The sequence below is a fragment of the Nerophis lumbriciformis genome, linkage group LG38 (assembly GCF_033978685.3).
Source record: "Nerophis lumbriciformis linkage group LG38, RoL_Nlum_v2.1, whole genome shotgun sequence".
NCBI classification, from domain to species: domain Eukaryota; kingdom Metazoa; phylum Chordata; class Actinopteri; order Syngnathiformes; family Syngnathidae; genus Nerophis; species Nerophis lumbriciformis.
This window is the reverse complement of record NC_084585.2, coordinates 2284686-2303845: the sequence shown is the minus strand read 5'-3', so window position 1 is coordinate 2303845 and position 19160 is coordinate 2284686. Positions and strand designations below refer to the sequence as shown.

The 19160-nt window shown below is 40.5% G+C and overlaps 1 protein-coding gene across 2 annotated transcripts in view; it reads right to left on the bottom strand.

The window, feature by feature from the left end:
• Nucleotides 1-10003: 10003 nt before the first annotated feature.
• ubap1 (ubiquitin associated protein 1) overlaps nucleotides 10004-19160 on the bottom strand; it is a 30095-nt gene continuing 20938 nt past the window's right edge. For both annotated transcript variants that reach the window (XM_061932384.2, XM_061932383.1), the window contains exons 3-7: nucleotides 18970-19094; nucleotides 17453-18256; nucleotides 17216-17374; nucleotides 14975-15076; nucleotides 10004-11483 (exon numbers count right to left, since the gene is read on the bottom strand). In XM_061932384.2, coding sequence (XP_061788368.1) covers nucleotides 11343-11483; nucleotides 14975-15076; nucleotides 17216-17374; nucleotides 17453-18256; nucleotides 18970-19094 — 1331 coding nt within the window. In that variant the 3' untranslated portion in view covers nucleotides 10004-11342. The remainder of the gene's footprint in view (nucleotides 11484-14974; nucleotides 15077-17215; nucleotides 17375-17452; nucleotides 18257-18969; nucleotides 19095-19160) is intronic.

The following is a 19160-nucleotide window of genomic DNA, read 5'->3' as shown; positions in this document are numbered from 1 at the left end:
GTTTATATTTACATCTAACACAATTTCCCAACTCATATGGAAACGGGGTTTGTAACATTATATTTAACACACAGCCCGTGTCCAAGTAATCCAAATCAGGACCTCAAGTTCTTAGAAAAATACAGCGGTAACTCGGTTTTTATACGCCTTGGTGTTAATATGAGTCGGTTTCAGGCGAAAATGTTTACAAAAAACGTCGAAAGTCAGCGAGAGTCCTCATTTCCCCAAGTGTCACTGAACGCACCAACAATGGCAGAGATTGAATTAGTTTTTAGTTGTTTAGATGTATTAAGTTAAAGTTAAAGTACCAATGATTGTCACACACACACTAGGTGTGGCGGAATTATTCTCTGCATTCGACCCATCACCCTTGATCACCCCCTGGGAGGTGAGGGGAGCAGTGAGCAGCAGCGGTGGCCGCGCCCGGGAATCATTTTTGGCGATTTAACCCCCAATTCCAAGCCTTGATGCTGAGTGCCAAGCAGGGAGGTAATGGCTCCCATTTTTATAGTCTTTGGTATGACTCGGCCTTGTTATTGAATTTCCGCCAAAAATTAATTATGAATCAGATTTTTTTCAGGGTTAGAACATACAAATGTGTTTTCACAACCTTCTAAATGCAGTTTTAACACTATTGGAGCCCTCTAGACATGAAATAACACCCACATAGTCACTTTTACTCTATGTAATACAAAAGCCAAAAGCAGTGAAGTTGTCACGTTGTGTAAATGGTCAATAAAAAGAGAATACAACAAATCCTTTTCAACTTATATTCAATTGAATAGACTGCAAAGACAAGATATTTCATGTTCACACTCAGAAACTTCATTTTTTTTTTGCAAATAATCATTAACTTACAATTTAATGGTAGCAACACATTGCAAAAAAAGTTTTTACCACTGTGTTACATGGCCTTTCCTTTTATCAACACTCAGTAAAGGTTTGGGAACTGAGGAGACACATTTTTGAAGTGGAATTCTTTCCCATTCTTGCTTGATGTACAACTTAAGTTGTTCAACGGTCTGGGGTCTCTGTTGTGCTATTTTACGCTTCATATTGCGCCACACATTTTCAATGGGAGACAGGTCTGGACTACAGGCAGGCCAGTCTAGTACCCGCACTCTTTTACTACGAAGCCACGCTGATGTAACACGTGGCTTGGCATTGTCTTACTGAAATAAGCAGGGGCGTCCATGACAAAGAAGTTGCTTGGATGGCAACACATGTTGTTCCAAAACCTGTATATACAGGTAAAAGCCAGTAAATTAGAATATTTTGAAAAACTTGATTTATTTCAGTAATTGCATTCAAAAGGTGTAACTTGTACATTATATTTATTCATTGCACACAGACTGATGCATTCAAATGTTTATTTCATTTAATTTTGATGATTTGAAGTGGCAACAAATGAAAATTCAAAATTCCGTGTGTCACAAAATTAGAATATTACTTAAGGCTAATACAAAAAAGGGATTTTTAGAAATGTTGGCCAACTGAAAAGTATGAAAATGAAAAATATGAGCATGTACAATACTCAATACTTGGTTGGAGCTCCTTTTGCCTCAATTACTGCGTTAATGCGGCGTGGCATGGAGTCGATGAGTTTCTGGCACTGCTCAGGTGTTATGAGAGCCCAGGTTGCTCTGATAGTGGCCTTCAACTCTTCTGCGTTTTTGGGTCTGGCATTCTGCATCTTCCTTTTCACAATACCCCACAGATTTTCTATGGGGCTAAGGTCAGGGGAGTTGGCGGGCCAAATTAGAACAGAAATACCATGGTCCGTAAACCAGGCACGGGTAGATTTTGCGCTGTGTGCAGGCGCCAAGTCCTGTTGGAACTTGAAATCTCCATCTCCATAGAGCAGGTCAGCAGCAGGAAGCATGAAGTGCTCTAAAACTTGCTGGTAGACGGCTGCGTTGACCCTGGATCTCAGGAAACAGAGTGGACCGACACCGGCAGATGACATGGCACCCCAAACCATCACCCAACCATGCAAATGTTGCATTTCCTTTGGAAATCGAGGTCCCAGAGTCTGGAGGAAGACAGGAGAGGCACAGGATCCACGTTGCCTGAAGTCTAGTGTAAAGTTTCCACCATCAGTGATGGTTTGGGGTGCCATGTCATCTGCTGGTGTCGGTCCACTCTGTTTCCTGAGATCCAGGGTCAACGCAGCCGTCTACCAGCAAGTTTTAGAGCACTTCATGCTTCCTGCTGCAGTTGGCCAACATTTCTAAAAATCCCTTTTTTGTATTAGCCTTAAGTAATATTCTAATTTTGTGACACACGGAATTTTGGATTTTCATTTGTTGCCACTTCAAATCATCAAAATTAAATGAAATAAACATTTGAATGCATCAGTCTGTGTGCAATGAATAAATATAATGTACAAGTTACACCTTTTGAATGCAATTACTGAAATAAATCAAGTTTTTCAAAATATTCTAATTTACTGGCTTTTACCTGTACCTTTCAGCATTAATGGTGCCTTCACAGATGTATAAGTTACCCATGTCTTGGGCACTAATACACCCCCATACCATCACACATGCTGCCTTTTACACTTTCACCCTAGAACAGTTCCCATGGTTCTTTTCCTCTTTGGTCCAAAAATATGAATGTGGACTTGTCAGACCTCAGAACACTTTTCCACTTTCCATCTTAGATGAGCTCGGGCCCAGCGAAGCGTTTCTGGGTGTTGTTAAATGGCTTTGCATGGTAGAGTTTTAACTTGCACTTACAGATGTGCCGACCAACTGTAGTTACTGACAGTGGTTTTCTGAAGTGCTCCTGAGCCCATGTGGTGATATCCTTTACACACTGATGTCGCTTTGTGACGCAGCAGCGCCTGAGGGATCGAAGGTCAAGGCATTGCCGCTTACGTGCAGTGATTTCTCCACATTCTCTGAACCTTTTGATGATATTACAGAGCGTCGATGGTGAAATCCCTAAATTCCTTGTTGAGAAATGTTGTTCTTAAACAATTTGCTCAGGCATTTGTTGACAAAGTGGTGACCCTCGCCCCCGTCCTTGTTTGTGAATGACTGAGCATTTCATGGAAGCTGCTTTTATACCCAATCATGGCACCCACCTGTTCACCTGTGGGATGTTCCAAATAAGTCTTAGATGAGCATTTCTCAACTTTTTAAGTCTTTTTTGCCACTTGTGCCAGCTTTTTTGAAACATGTTGCAATCATCAAAATTCCAAATGAGCTAATATTTGCAAAAAATAACGTTTTCCAGTGTGAACGTTAAATATCTTGTCTTTGCAGTCTATTCAATTGAATATAAGTTGAAAATGATTTGTTGTATTCTCTTTTTATTTACCATTTACACAACCTGACTGCTTTTGGGTTTTTGTAGTAACGTTGACTAAGGCTTAGCCAATCAGTGGCCACGACACTGAACAGCATGCTCTGATTGGTTTGTTCTTATCTAGCTGACACTCTACTGTAGTGGTGATATGTGTTAGAATAATTGTAAGTTATCACAAAAGAAACATTATATTGCATTATGTTCCTGATGAGAAGATGAAGGCTGTATTTCGAGGCCTAACAAGAGGAGGAACGCTCGTGAAACGCCACTGTGATTTCAACACGGACAGATGGCAGGAGCTGCTCAACTCCCGGAGGAACTCTCTTTGAAGTGGTTCCCAAACTCTCTTCCAACTATTTGGTCAAGGCTATTTACGACCCGCTGCCCTCTTGAAGTTGCTGTGGACAGGAGACGGGAGGGGTTATCCATTGTCCTCCAACACCTGCCCCAGCTGGATCCAGGAAGAGCCCAAGCCCGAGAAGTCCTCTTCTTGGACTTCAAGGCGACCGAAAACAATGACTGTTTTACATACTCCCAATTCCTGCTGTGACATATGTTGGTGCGTGAACATTGAACATCTGAATTAAAAGAGGAGACGAAGACCTTCTTCGTCAGAGCGTGCTAAGACACTGTAAGAGGTTACAGGTTGACGCATGTCTCTCACCAATTGAGTCTAAATTGAATTCTGTCTGTTTGATTCCTTGCCTTTTTGTCTTGTTTAATAGATGTCCTGTGTTTGAACGTGACAATATGTTTAAGTTATTTTTCTTTCCTAATGCTTGAAAAATATTTTAAGATACTGTATGTAGAACATGGAAAAAAAAAAAAAAAAAGCGCCGCGACACATTTTGACGTGAGGTACCACTGACTTATTAGTACCATCTATTGTCGTTAAAACATTACTAAGTTTTCCTCTCAAGTTTCCCATTATCAGTGTCTTGCAAAGGCAACACTTACTAAAGCATAGTTTTTAACAAAATGTGAGACAAATTCAATGTTATGATTTCAATATGAGAACAAAACAATGGATAATGATATTTTAATGTGAGAAGAAGGCAAGTCGGTGCCTCATAGCAAGGAATAATGGCATGAATGGACAATCATCTTGTGTTGGCTGCACTTGGACTAAATTGACTGTGCAGTGGAGGGAAAAAGAAGAAGAAGGCACAGGAGTGTTCATCACAAATCAAACCAGTAAGACTCTCACTACTTGAATTTAATTTCCATTGATGAAACCATTTGCTTATTTGATCATTGTGACCTTAGAAGTTGAACATTTGTAAGCCACAATCAAGGAAGTGGTTAAGACGAGTCAGCAGATATGTTGGAACCCACACAGACCTTGGGGTGATCAAACGAGAAGAACTACAGGTAAAAGCCAGTAAATTAGAATATTTTGAAAAACTTGATTTATTTCAGTAATTGCATTCAAAAGGTGTAACTTGTACATTATATTTATTCATTGCACACAGACTGATGCATTCAAATGTTTATTTCATTTAATTTTGATGATTTGAAGTGGCAACAAATGAAAATCCAAAATTCCGTGTGTCACAAAATTAGAATATTACTTAAGGCTAATACAAAAAAGGGATTTTTAGAAATGTTGGCCAACTGAAAAGTATGAAAATGAAAAATATGAGCATGTACAATACTCAATACTTGGTTGGAGCTCCTTTTGCCTCAATTACTGCGTTAATGCGGCGTGGCATGGAGTCGATGAGTTTCTGGCACTGCTCAGGTGTTATGAGAGCCCAGGTTGCTCTGATAGTGGCCTTCAACTCTTCTGCGTTTTTGGGTCTGGCATTCTGCATCTTCCTTTTCACAATACCCCACAGATTTTCTATGGGGCTAAGGTCAGGGGAGTTGGCGGGCCAATTTAGAACAGAAATACCATGGTCCGTAAACCAGGCACGGGTAGATTTTGCGCTGTGTGCAGGCGCCAAGTCCTGTTGGAACTTGAAATCTCCATCTCCATAGAGCAGGTCAGCAGCAGGAAGCATGAAGTGCTCTAAAACTTGCTGGTAGACGGCTGCGTTGACCCTGGATCTCAGGAAACAGAGTGGACCGACACCAGCAGATGACATGGCACCCCAAACCATCACTGATGGTGGAAACTTTACACTAGACTTCAGGCAACGTGGATCCTGTGCCTCTCCTGTCTTCCTCCAGACTCTGGGACCTCGATTTCCAAAGGAAATGCAAAATTTGCATGGTTGGGTGATGGTTTGGGGTGCCATGTCATCTGCTGGTGTCGGTCCACTCTGTTTCCTGAGATCCAGGGTCAACGCAGCCGTCTACCAGCAAGTTTTAGAGCACTTCATGCTTCCTGCTGCTGACCTGCTCTATGGAGATGGAGATTTCAAGTTCCAACAGGACTTGGCGCCTGCACACAGCGCAAAATCTACCCGTGCCTGGTTTACGGACCATGGTATTTCTGTTCTAAATTGGCCCGCCAACTCCCCTGACCTTAGCCCCATAGAAAATCTGTGGGGTATTGTGAGAAGGAAGATGCAGAATGCCAGACCCAAAAACGCAGAAGAGTTGAAGGCCACTATCAGAGCAACCTGGGCTCTCATAACACCTGAGCAGTGCCAGAAACTCATCGACTCCATGCCACGCCGCATTAACGCAGTAATTGAGGCAAAAGGAGCTCCAACCAAGTATTGAGTATTGTACATGCTCATATTTTTCATTTTCATACTTTTCAGTTGGCCAACATTTCTAAAAATCCCTTTTTTGTATTAGCCTTAAGTAATATTCTAATTTTGTGACACACGGAATTTTGGATTTTCATTTGTTGCCACTTCAAATCATCAAAATTAAATGAAATAAACATTTGAATGCATCAGTCTGTGTGCAATGAATAAATATAATGTACAAGTTACACCTTTTGAATGCAATTACTGAAATAAATCAAGTTTTTCAAAATATTCTAATTTACTGGCTTTTACCTGTATATGCAAACCCTAAAACTTTGACAACATCCATCCATCCATTTTCTACCGCTTATTCCAAATTGTGTTAATTCAATGGTAAACAAGCTGGCTTCATCTTTAATTATTGGCCTGTGTGGTGTAAGTTGTAGTAAGACTAAACAGCTGCTGCAGACTCAGTTCTTACGCGTGAAGAAACAAATGTATAAGGACTTAACAGCGTAGACTAAATGGAAACACAGAGTATGTGGTACAGGTACTGTGTGACATGTTGTGGTGTGCAGATCTTCTCAAATATCGATTCTTCGATCACAATAGCGATACTTTTGATATGCTTTAGTTCATGGGCGTCCAAACTTTTTCAACCAAAAGCCGCACACTGAAAAATCGAAGTATGCAGGGGCCCTAGTTGACATTTTTTCATTGAAAAAAACCCTAAAAACAGATTTGTATTATAGGTGACTAAGTATGTTATTAGTTGGAACATTTGAGCTTTTTATTTATTTATTACATACCGATTACCGGTATTTTTTGCTTTTTCCCCATGTAAGAATAAAATAATACTAACTGCATAACAGTGTGTCAAAAAAATCTTCCTGTACAAAAATATTAATGTTATGTTACATATTTAACAGTGTTTATTACGATTGTTGTAATTGTTCCTGTTAATTTATGTTAGTATTGTTTTAATGAACTACACTAAATACAGTACAGGCCAAAAGTTTGGACACACCTCCTCATTTCAATGTGTTTTCTTTATTTTCATGACTGTTTACATTGTAGATTGTCACATCAAAACTATGACACCTGTGAAGTGAAAACCATTTCAGGTGACTGCCTCTTGAAGCTCATGGAGAGAATGCCAAGAGTGTGCAAAGCAGTAATCAGAGCAAAGGGTGGCTATTTTGAAGAAACTAGAATATAAAACATGTTTTCGGTTATTTCACCTTTTTTTGTTAAGTACATAACTCCACATGTGTTCATTCATAGTTTTGATGTGACAATCTATAATGTAAATAGTCATGGAAATAAAGAAAACACATTGAATGAGAAGGTGTGTCCAAACTTTTTTTGAGAGTTTTGTAACATTTTAAATCAGGGGTGTCTATACTTTTTCCACCAAGGGCCACATACTTAAAAGTCAAGTATGGGGCTGCCATTATGATATTTTTTTAATTTAGAAAAAAATGCAAAAAACATTTACTGTATTTTTCGGATTATAAGTGGCATTGTTTTTCATAGTTTGGCCGGGGGTGCGACTTATACTCAGGAGCGACTTATGTGTGAAATGATGAACACATTAGCGTAAAATATCAACTAATATTATTGATGTCATTGACGTAAGAGACTAGACGTATAAGATTTCATGGGATTTAGCGATTAGGAGTGACAGATTGTATAGCATGTTCTATATGTTATAGTTATTTGAATGACTCTTACCATAATATGTTACGTTAACATACCAGTTGGTTATTTATGCCTCATATAACGTACACTTATTCAGCCTGTTGTTCACTATTCTTCATTTATTTTAAATTGCCTTTCAAATGTCTATTCTTGCTGTTGGCTTTTATCAAATACATTTCCCCCAAAAAATGAGACTTATACTCCAGTGCGACTTATACTCCGAAAAATACGGTATATATTTAAAGACAACTTTGTGTTATAGGTGAATATTATTACCGATTAGTTTAAAAATGTCAGCTTCTTCTCATTACATTACATTTTTACTGATTTGTTTTTTTTTTAGATAGGCATGTTATGAAAATAAACAACTCTTTAAATGTTAGCAGACACATTAGGTACAGTACAGACCAAACGTTTGGACACACATTCTCATTCACAACACAACTAATGGTCCCAAACCCATTGATAAAGCAAGAAGTTCCACTCATCAACCCTGATAAGGTGAAAACCATTTCAGATGACTACCTCTTGAAGCTCATGGAGAGAATGCCAAGTGTGCCGTATTTTCCGCACTATAAGGCGCACCTAAAAACCACAAATTTTCTCAAAAGCTGACAGTGCGGCTTATAACCCGGTGCGCTTTATATATGGATTAATATTCAGATTCATTTTCATAAAGTTTCGGTCTCGCAACTACGGTAAACAGCCGCCATCTTTTTTCCCCGTAGAAGAGGAAGTGCTTCTTCTTCTACGCAAGCAACCGCCAAGGTAAGCACCCGCCCCCATAGAACAGGAAGTGCTTCTTCTTCTACTGTAAGCAACCACCCGCCCGCGTAGAAGAAGAAGAAGGGCACGGATATTACCGTACGTTTCATTTCCTTTGTGTGTTTACATCTGTAAAGACCACAAAATGGCTCCTACTAAGCGACAGGGATCCGGTTCATGAAAAGACGCAATCTCTCCATCCGCACACGGATTACTATTTCACAGCAACTGCCTAAAGACTTTCAAGAAAAGCTGGCTACTTTCCGTGCATATTGTAAAAACAAGATAGCTGAAAAAAGTATCCGGCCAGAGAACATTATCAACATGGACGAGGTTCCACTGACTTTTGATATTCCTGTGAACCGCACTGTGGATACAACGGGAGCACGTACGGTGAATATTCGCACCACAGGGAATGAGAAGTCATCCTTCACTGTGGTTCTAGCTTGCCATGCTAATGGCCAGAAACTTCCACCCATGGTGATATTCAAAAGGAAGACCTTGCCAAAAGAGACCTTTCCAGCCGGCGTCATCATAAAAGCTAACTCGAAGGGATGGATGAAGAAAAGATGAGCGAGTGGTTAAGGTAAGTTTACGTGAAGAGGCCGGGTGGCTTTTTTCACGCAGCTCCGTCCATGTTGATATACGACTCCGTGTGCGCCCACATCACGCTGGTTTTTAATATATTATTAAAGTTTGACTGACCTATCTGACTGTTTTTTGACATTCCTTTAGCGCAGTTAGATGCGGCTTATAACACGGGGCGGCTTATAGGTGGACAAAGTTTTGAAATATGCCGTTCATTGAAGGCGCGGCTTATAACCCAGGGCGCCTTATGGTGCGGAAAATACGGTAATCAGAGCAAAGGGTGGCTATTTTGAAGAAACTACCGTAGATGTTTTCAGTTATTTCACCTTTTTTTTAAGTACATAACTCCACATGTGTTCATTCATAATTTTGATGTGACAATCTACAATGTAAATAGTCATGAAAATAAAGAGAACACATTGAATGAGAAGGTGTGTCCAAAATTTTGGCCTGTACTCTAAATTTGCAAAAAGTACCAGCTTGGAAAGAAAATCAGCAGTATGGAACATCACTATTAACATGTCTAATCAAAGCTGATGATTAAGGTGTGGAAACGATGTACAATAGAGCCACAGAAGATGGTGGCCCTAGCAATCACTGATAAGTGAGGAATATTGATTGGAAGAATGCTTTAAAATTGTTCCTTCCTAGAACTATAAAGCACTTTTGAAGCTTAGCTATGTTGACCATTCTGGTTCATGTAGCTTTTTTTTAAACGCATAGCTGGTTGAACCAATTTGAGCCTCATTTAAATGGTCGCTATTTTCCAAGGCAAATAGGGTTGGACACAATATCAGTTGAGAAATAGGCCCTTGTTGTTAAAACAGTATCAGCCCTTCATTTGAACAACAAACACATTGGCTACGCAAAAGAAAACAATGCAGTTAATATATCCACAGCCCGCTCACTTCTGTGTATTAAATCAATCAAAATATGGGATTTTGTAACTTTTTGTAGCTTAGACAACTGAAAACATCAACTCTTAAGACAAAAGATTACTCATTGCCTGTTTAAAAAATACATGTATGAATATGCCAACCAACAAAAGCCATGTTTGATTATTTGGATCCAATGATGGAATTCAATAAGGAACTTAAATCAAAACAGTTTTAGTTACATCCAAATTTCCAGCAAGACTATTTCATCTCCCAACAACTAGAGGGGCTCAAAGTTATAGAACATGAAGTGTCTCTATTGCACTGTAATGTGGCTGGGAAACAAACAAAACATGAACATATGTACAGGACACACCTTCTCATTCAATGCATTTTCATGACTATTTACATCAAAACTATGAATGAACACATGTGGAGTTATGTTCTTAACAAAAGAAGGTGAAATAACTGAAAACATTCTAATTTCTTCAAAATAGCCACCCTTTGCACACTCTTAGCATTCTCTCCATGAGCTTCAAGAGGTAGTCACCTGAAATGGTTTTCACTTCACAAGTGTGCTTGAAGCTCATGGAGAGAATGCCAAGAGTGTGCAAAGCAGGAATCAGGGCAAATGGTGGCTATTTTGAAGAAACTAGAATATAAAACATGTTTTCAGTTATTTCAATTTTTTTTGTTAAGTACATAACTCCACATGTGTTCATTCATAGTTCTGATGTGACAATCTACAATGTAAATAGTCATGAACATAAAGACGAATGAGGAGAAGGTGTGGCCTGTACTGTATTTCCCACGGCCATTCACATGTTTCCAGTATGCTGCTTAAAGTAAATGATTATAGCTTACATTACATCAAACTATGTGTTGAAATAAAAGTGTCAGTGTAGGTTTTAAATATCTTAATGTGGGTCCATGCCAGCAGGGTGTAGGTTATCAAGAGGGGTTATTATTTCCAGTGCAGGTAGAAGAGTGAACTAGTTCAGGTAGCATCGCTTATTTTTGAAGACCTAGGATGGAAATCCTCAATCCAAATTCAAAAGACTGGTTTTTGACTGCTTTGTTTCCAGAAAGCCTCCACCACTTCTGACTGGAAATGTGCACTGAGCAGTGGAAGATGGCAGCTCAGCTGTTATGCAGTTTTATGAGTGACTACCTCATCACAACTCTGGCCTGCAGCTTTACCTGCTCAACACTTCCACGTGGAAGCAAATATAAACTTGCCACAGCCCAAATTCTCCACCCCACTCCTTATTATCCGAGCAGTACCAGTTGGCTTTATTTCCAACGACAACAAAAAATACTGCTGTGACGTATTGATGCTCTTGGCACAGTCTTAAAGAAGTGCCGGGCCCTCCCACAGCACATGTGGCAGGGCATGGTGTGGCAGGAAGAAAGGGGGCTGTGGAGGGTACTAACAGGAGTCAGGCCCAGCACTCGTTGCTCAGCTCGCTGCGGCCCGAGCCATCAGGTCCTCGAGTGCCTTGTCCTGATCGTTATTGTGGACCAGTAGCACTTCTTTGATGGCTTCCCGCTTGAATCCCATCTCGCCAAATCTTGACATGAGCTCAAGAAACTGCAATGCCTGATGATGAAAAGAAACATTTGACATCATTTACAATTGATTGGTCTTTTTTTCCCCAACAATTACTTTGAAGTAGAGATGTTCTGATCAGGGTTTTGTGCTGCTGATTCCGATACTAATCACCGACAAGTAAGATGGACCGGCACAAATATCAATCACATGTAATAACTGTGCATGGTTCATCTTATTTATAGTGAGTGCTATTGACAGTTGAACAGTATTTCAACTCCATCCTTTGTTTCTTTTAGTGCATCATGTTTGGGCAAAACTAAATAAATAGCACACAATAACCAAACTAGGGTTGTCCTGATACCAAAATGTATTTTGATACGTTTCTAAATAAAAGGGGACCACAAAAAATAGCATTATTGGCTTTATTTTAACAAAAAATCTTAGTGTACATGAAACATATGTTTATTATTGTCATTTAGTCCTTAAATAAAATGTTGAACATACAGGTAAAAGCCAGTAAATTAGAATATTTTGAAAAACTTGATTTATTTCAGTAATTGCATTTAAAAGGTGTAACTTGTACATTATATTTATTCATTGCACACAGACTGATGCATTCAAATGTTTATTTCATTTAATTTTGATGATTTGAAGTGGCAACAAATGAAAATCCAAAATTCCGTGTGTCACAAAATTAGAATATTACTTAAGGCTAATACAAAAAAGGGATTTTTAGAAATGTTGGCCAACTGAAAAGTATGAAAATGAAAAATATGAGCATGTACAATACTCAATACTTGGTTGGAGCTCCTTTTGCCTCAATTACTGCGTTAATGCGGCGTGGCATGGAGTCCATGAGTTTCTGGCACTGCTCAGGTGTTATGAGAGCCCAGGTTGCTCTGATAGTGGCCTTCAACTCTTCTGCGTTTTTGGGTCTGGCATTCTGCATCTTCCTTTTCACAATACCCCACAGATTTTCTATGGGGCTAAGGTCAGGGGAGTTGGCGGGCCAATTTAGAACAGAAATACCATGGTCCGTAAACCAGGCACGGGTAGATTTTGCGCTGTGTGCAGGCGCCAAGTCCTGTTGGAACTTGAAATCTCCATCTCCATAGAGCAGGTCAGCAGCAGGAAGCATGAAGTGCTCTAAAACTTGCTGGTAGACGGCTGCGTTGACCCTGGATCTCAGGAAACAGAGTGGACCGACACCAGCAGATGACATGGCACCCCAAACCATCACCCAACCATGCAAATTTTGCATTTCCTTTGGAAATCGAGGTCCCAGAGTCTGGAGGAAGACAGGAGAGGCACAGGATCCACGTTGCCTGAAGTCTAGTGTAAAGTTTCCACCATCAGTGATGGTTTGGGGTGCCATGTCATCTGCTGGTGTCGGTCCACTCTGTTTCCTGAGATCCAGGGTCAACGCAGCCGTCTACCAGCAAGTTTTAGAGCACTTCATGCTTCCTGCTGCTGACCTGCTCTATGGAGATGGAGATTTCAAGTTCCAACAGGACTTGGCGCCTGCACACAGCGCAAAATCTACCCGTGCCTGGTTTACGGACCATGGTATTTCTGTTCTAAATTGGCCCGCCAACTCCCCTGACCTTAGCCCCATAGAAAATCTGTGGGGTATTGTGAAAAGGAAGATGCAGAATGCCAGACCCAAAAACGCAGAAGAGTTGAAGGCCACTATCAGAGCAACCTGGGCTCTCATAACACCTGAGCAGTGCCAGAAACTCATCGACTCCATGCCACGCTGCATTAACGCAGTAATTGAGGCAAAAGGAGCTCCAACCAAGTATTGAGTATTGTACATGCTCATATTTTTCATTTTCATACTTTTCAGTTGGCCAACATTTCTAAAAATCCCTTTTTTGTATTAGCCTTAAGTAATATTCTAATTTTGTGACACACAGAATTTTGGATTTTCATTTGTTGCCACTTCAAATCATCAAAATTAAATGAAATAAACATTTGAATGCATCAGTCTGTGTGCAATGAATAAATATAATGTACAAGTTACACCTTTTGAATGCAATTACTGAAATAAATCAAGTCTTTCAAAATATTCTAATTTACTGGCTTTTACCTGTATAGTAGAGATTTACCAAAAGTGCTTTGCTGTAGAAGATACTGTAGTCAATAAGCTCCTTTTTCTCTATCCTCTTGTTGTGGGGCAGACTGGCTTGTACATGCACGTGCATCTTATGCTGTTGCCATTTTCAATACGAAGTAGCATAGAGTTCTAACTTATATCTGTCAGTAGCACTAAAAAAAATACAACATGGCTGACGGGGGGAAAATAAAATGTTGAATTGAAGGCACGTAAAAAAATATCGCCCACAAAACAACGCGACCTGAAGAGACGTTCATAAAGCGGCTTGAAAACGGTCAGTAAAACATAATCTATGCAACATTTCAACTGGACAGACTATAAAGAAAAGACAAATGAAAGGCTGGATAACAGCAAAACAACTTATCGTATTTTTCGGACTACAAGTCGCAGTTTTTTTCATAGTTTGGCCGGGGGTGCGACTTATACTCAGGAGCGACTTATGTGTGAAATGATGAACACATTAGCGTAAAATATCAAATAATATTATTGATCTCATTCACGTAAGAGACTAGACGTATAAGATTTCATGGGATTTAGCAATTAGGAGTGACAGATTGTATAGCATGTTCTATATGTTATAGTTATTTGAATGACTCTTACCATAATATGTTACGTTAACATACCAGTTGGTTATTTATGCCTCATATAACGTACACTTATTCAGCCTGTTGTTCACTATTCTTCATTTATTTTAAATTGCCTTTCAAATGTCTATTCTTGCTGTTGGCTTTTAACCAATACATTTCCCCCAAAAATGCGACTTATATGTTTTTTTCCTTCTTTATTATGCATTTTCGGCCGGTGCGACTTATACTCCGGAGCGGCTTATAGTCCGAAAAACACGGTACAATTGCATGTAGCAGATTTGTACTTGACACCATCATGGAAAGAATAGTGAATAGGCTCATCTTAAATAGTCCTAATTGCCAACAGAAAACAGGTGCGGGGAAAAGTGCTCAGGGTTACAGGAAAACACCAACAAAACAGGAAAAGCCACCAAAATAAGAGTGCTGGACAGGAAGTTAGACAAAAAACTGAAGAAACACCTACAAAACAAGACAAGGAATGACCTGGCGTAACCGGTCACAACAATTACGACGGTCGTCTGGATTAAAAATGTACTGCTAGCTGTATCATTAGTCCAGAATTTTAACCGTCCTCTTGGACCTACCCAATTAGGAACCGGTACTCGGTATACATCCCTACAGGGGACTAAAATAAATGCAATATCATCCAGAAGGGGTGGGGTTTGTGATCGCCATAAAGAATATCGGCCGATACTGATTAGTGACCGATCGGTCAGCACGTCCCTATTTTAAAGATTGACATTTGTTCAACTAAAATGACACATAGGGTTTGAACATTTGATTTGTTTTAGGCGTAATCTAGTAGACATGACCACTGAGGGCCCAAAAGCACTTACCTTTTCTTCTGAGCATTGGTACATCTCTAAACATTCCTCCACTGCGCTTGCATCGAAGCCTCGCTCACACAATCGTCCATGGACAAAGAGATAATCCAGTACCTTGCACAATGACAACATGTTTTAACTTTGACACTATGAACCCCGGTTCCACCAAGAAGTACATTCAATTACGTTTAGTAAGGGATGCATTTTATGGATTTACAATAGCTCAACCTATCTAAGGCGTACTGTTTCAGTTTTTAGCACCCATTCACTAGAGGGCGCTAGTTGAACTTGTAGCCTACAGATTGCTTGAAGGTTTAGCTAGAAACCCGAAATTAAACATTTAAAATGTACAGCAGATTACGACATAAAGAGTTTAGTTTGTTGTTGTCAGTAATTTATGTTTGGCTGGTATGATGTCACACTGTTTACACGGGTGACGCAACCAGAGCAAACATGAAGAGGATTTACTGATCGGAATCGTACTGCAGCAGACAGAACCAAACTGTACTATTTGGTGGGAAAATGGCTGTATTGTATTTACAGTAACATACGTTTGCACAATGTTTTCATCTTTTACAGATACTACGATAAAATGGCTATAACTACCAAATTCTTTAGAAATGCACAGTTAAGGGGGGTTATTGATCATTGCAATATATTGAATTGAAGTAGGAAAAAAGTGCTAACATGACATGATTCCAGCTAACTCAAGCATCTTGGCCATTAACGTTGCACGCCCACTTGTAACACGACACAAAGGATCAAGAAACTTTATTTTGGGCACTGTACTTGTTTGTTTTTATGGATTTTTTTTATTTTTATGTTGTAAGTAATTAGTACTTCTAACTAAAGTGTTTGACTGCTCCTGTTTTATGTTCTATGTAATTATAAAACCTGTTTTTGCTGCCCTCTTGGCCAAGTCATTCTTGCAAAAGAGATTTTAATCTCGATGAGCTTTTATCTGGTTAAATAAAGGAAAATGAATGACAAAAATGTGTGTTGGCTTAATTTGTGTTTCAATTCATGATGATCAAGGTGCACTGATGATTTCTACACAAATACATGTACCATATTTTCCGCACTATAAGGCGCACCTAAAAACCACAAATTTTCTCAAAAGCTGACAGTGCGCCTTATAACCCGGTGCGCTTTATATATGGATTAATATTAAGATTCATTTTCATAAAGTTTCGGTCTCGCAACTACGGTAAACAGCCGCCATCTTTTTTCCCCGTAGAAGAGGAAGTGCTTCTTCTTCTACGCAAGCAACCGCCAAGGTAAGCACCCGCCCCCATAGAACAGGAAGCGCTTCTTCTTCTACTGAAAGCAACCACCCGCCCGCGTAGAAGAAGAAGAAGAAGAAGCGCGCGGATATTACGTTTCATTTCCTTTGTGTGTTTACATCTGTAAAGACCACAAAATGGCTCCTACTAAGCGACAGGTTTCCGGTTCATGAAAAGACGCAATCTCTCCATCCGCACACGGACTACTATTTCACAGCAACTGCCTAAAGACTTTCAAGAAAAGCTGGCTACTTTCCGTGCATATTGTAAAAACAAGATAGCTGAAAAAAAGATCCGGCCATAGAACATTATCAACATGGACGAGGTTCCACTGACTTTTGATATTCCTGTGAACCGCACTGTGGATACAACGGGAGCACGTACGGTGAATATTCGCACCACAGGGAATGAGAAGTCATCCTTCACTGTGGTTCTAGCTTGCCATGCTAATGACCAGAAACTTCCACCCATGGTGATATTCAAAAGGAAGACCTTGCCAAAAGAGACCAGCCGGCGTCATCATAAAAGCTAACTCGAAGGGATGGATGGATGAAGAAAAGATGAGCGAGTGGTTAAGGTAAGTTTACGCGAAGAGGCCGGGTGGCTTTTTTCACGCAGCTCCGTCCATGTTGATATACGACTCCGTGCGCGCCCACATCACGCTGGTTTTTAATATATTATTAAAGTTTGACTGACCTATCTGACTGTTTTTTTGACATTCCTTTAGCGCAGTTAGATGCGGCTTATAACACGGGGCGTCTTATAGGTGGACAAAGTTTTGAAATATGCCGTTCATTGAAGGCGCGGCTTATAACCCAAGGCGCCTTATGGTGCGGAAAATACGGTATTCCTGTATTTGTCTTATTCAAGGTGATGGATATTGTCAGTCAATGCACATTTCTCCAAAAACTTAAGCATCTAAATTCTGAGAAATGTGAGGTTTTACATAAAAGAGGTGGGGTTATTTCACCTGCTCCACGTTCTGCCCTTGTCTCTGCATGGCCCGAAGAACACCCTCATAAGAATACCCCATGCCGACCAGGGTTTCTACACATTGACGCTCGCTGGGGGTCATGCTAAGCAGGGCCCCTCCACATGGCAAACCAGCAGAGCCTGACACAGAGTTTCCCTGGGAATAAATGTAAAGAAAATATCAGGTTAGTCTGATGAAAATATTCATCATCGAATATTGTGTTTTTGTTCTCACCGGTTTGGGTCCGCCACCCTTGTCAAGGCTGAGCGGCTCAGGGGCAACAATGACTTGGGATTTGGGTAGAATTGGGGGGCTGCCATTGGGTAGGTTGTGTCGGGGGGCAGGGATGGGTGCAGGGAATGGGCTGTATCTTACTGGATCGGAATCACCAGAATCCGAAAGTTTGGGAAAAGTCAGAGAGCGTATGTTGCAGGGTCGATCTTCTGCTTCATATCCTGATCTCCCATGATGCCCAACTTTGTCCATATCGAGTAGGGAAACTAAGCCATTGGGTTTATGGGCAAAGCCAGGTTTGGCTGGGAGGCTGGTGTTGGTGGGAGGAGATGGGCTGTTTCCACGTGACGTGGGCCCCAGCTGGGACACTTCTGGTGGAGATACAGAAGGAGCAGGTTGAGGCTGGCTTTGGAGAATGTTTCTAAGCTCCTCTTTATCGTCCAATGTTTTAAGCTCTAGCTTGTCAAAGGGGTCCTCTTCCCGCTCAAAGTCAGCAAGGTTGAGGCTATGCGGCTGAGGAGTGCTCGGTTGGATTTTCCTCGGACCAAGACTTGGAGCAGGAAGAGGAGTTAGGATAGCACCGTGGCTCAGTCCTGCCAGAACAGGGTTCATTGCTGGCGGGGGAGGGTCCTGGTCGTCTAGAGCAGACTGTGGCTTTCCTCCGCTGCCGTTAACGTCCTGCGCTTGAGCCGAGTCTTCGGCCTCCTGTTGGGCTGTGACCTCTTCTGCTCGAGCCTCTGCTGCTCGGGCCTCAGCCAGTTCAATCCCCCACCGTACACTCCGATTTTCCAGAGAAAAGTCATACTGTTGACATGACACGTGTGACAGGAAATGTGAGTCATTCAGAACATCATAATACAGTATTCCTTTCATGTATTTCTTTACACTGACAAAAGTCCTAGATTGTATACTCTAAGCCACTAAATTTTGGGGAAACTTGAGTTATTTTTGAGTACACAAACACGGGCAGAGACACTTCTTCATCATGCTTTGCGTAGGGGATTACATTGTCTAAATTGTATTCATTTCCTCAACAAGAAAACAAGAAAGAAAGTAGCAAGACAGACGTAGTCAAGTTTGCAGTGACCACTTAATGTACTGTTTTTGATCTATTTACTTTTCTTATTCTCCATATACTTACATATGAGCAGTTTTCATGGAATAGATTTGTGTGTTGTTGTTCTAGCGACGTGGTCACCAACCTTTCCGAGCCCAAGATACCTAGTCTCAGTCAAAAACCAAAGCAAGATCTACCCCTGCGTCAACTCTGTTATTGGCTGATGTCAACATTTTGGCTTTTTCTCACTGTGTTTCTTGCTTTTTTCCCCAATTGTTGCTGTTTTTTTGTAATGTGCCAATTGTTTATATATATATATACACCGGTATATATATATATATATATAAAACTAAGCCAAACTTTATTTCCTTCCTGATTTCTAGCATAACATTTCAGATCACCAGGGTTACAGGGGACAACATAATTATATATAGGGCCACGTCATCCGTAAATGACTTACCTTTGTGTCTGCCAACAAATAGCTGCAGTCTGGTGGACAAAAGCCAACAGGCAGACCCACTTTGGCAGGGCAGCGAAACTTTTCATTGACCTTGAAGGGAACATCATCAAGGTAGCTGATGGGTCCTATATTAAAAAAACGAAAAGGACAATACATGTAAGTTTTAACATGGGAATCAATAGCATCAGCAG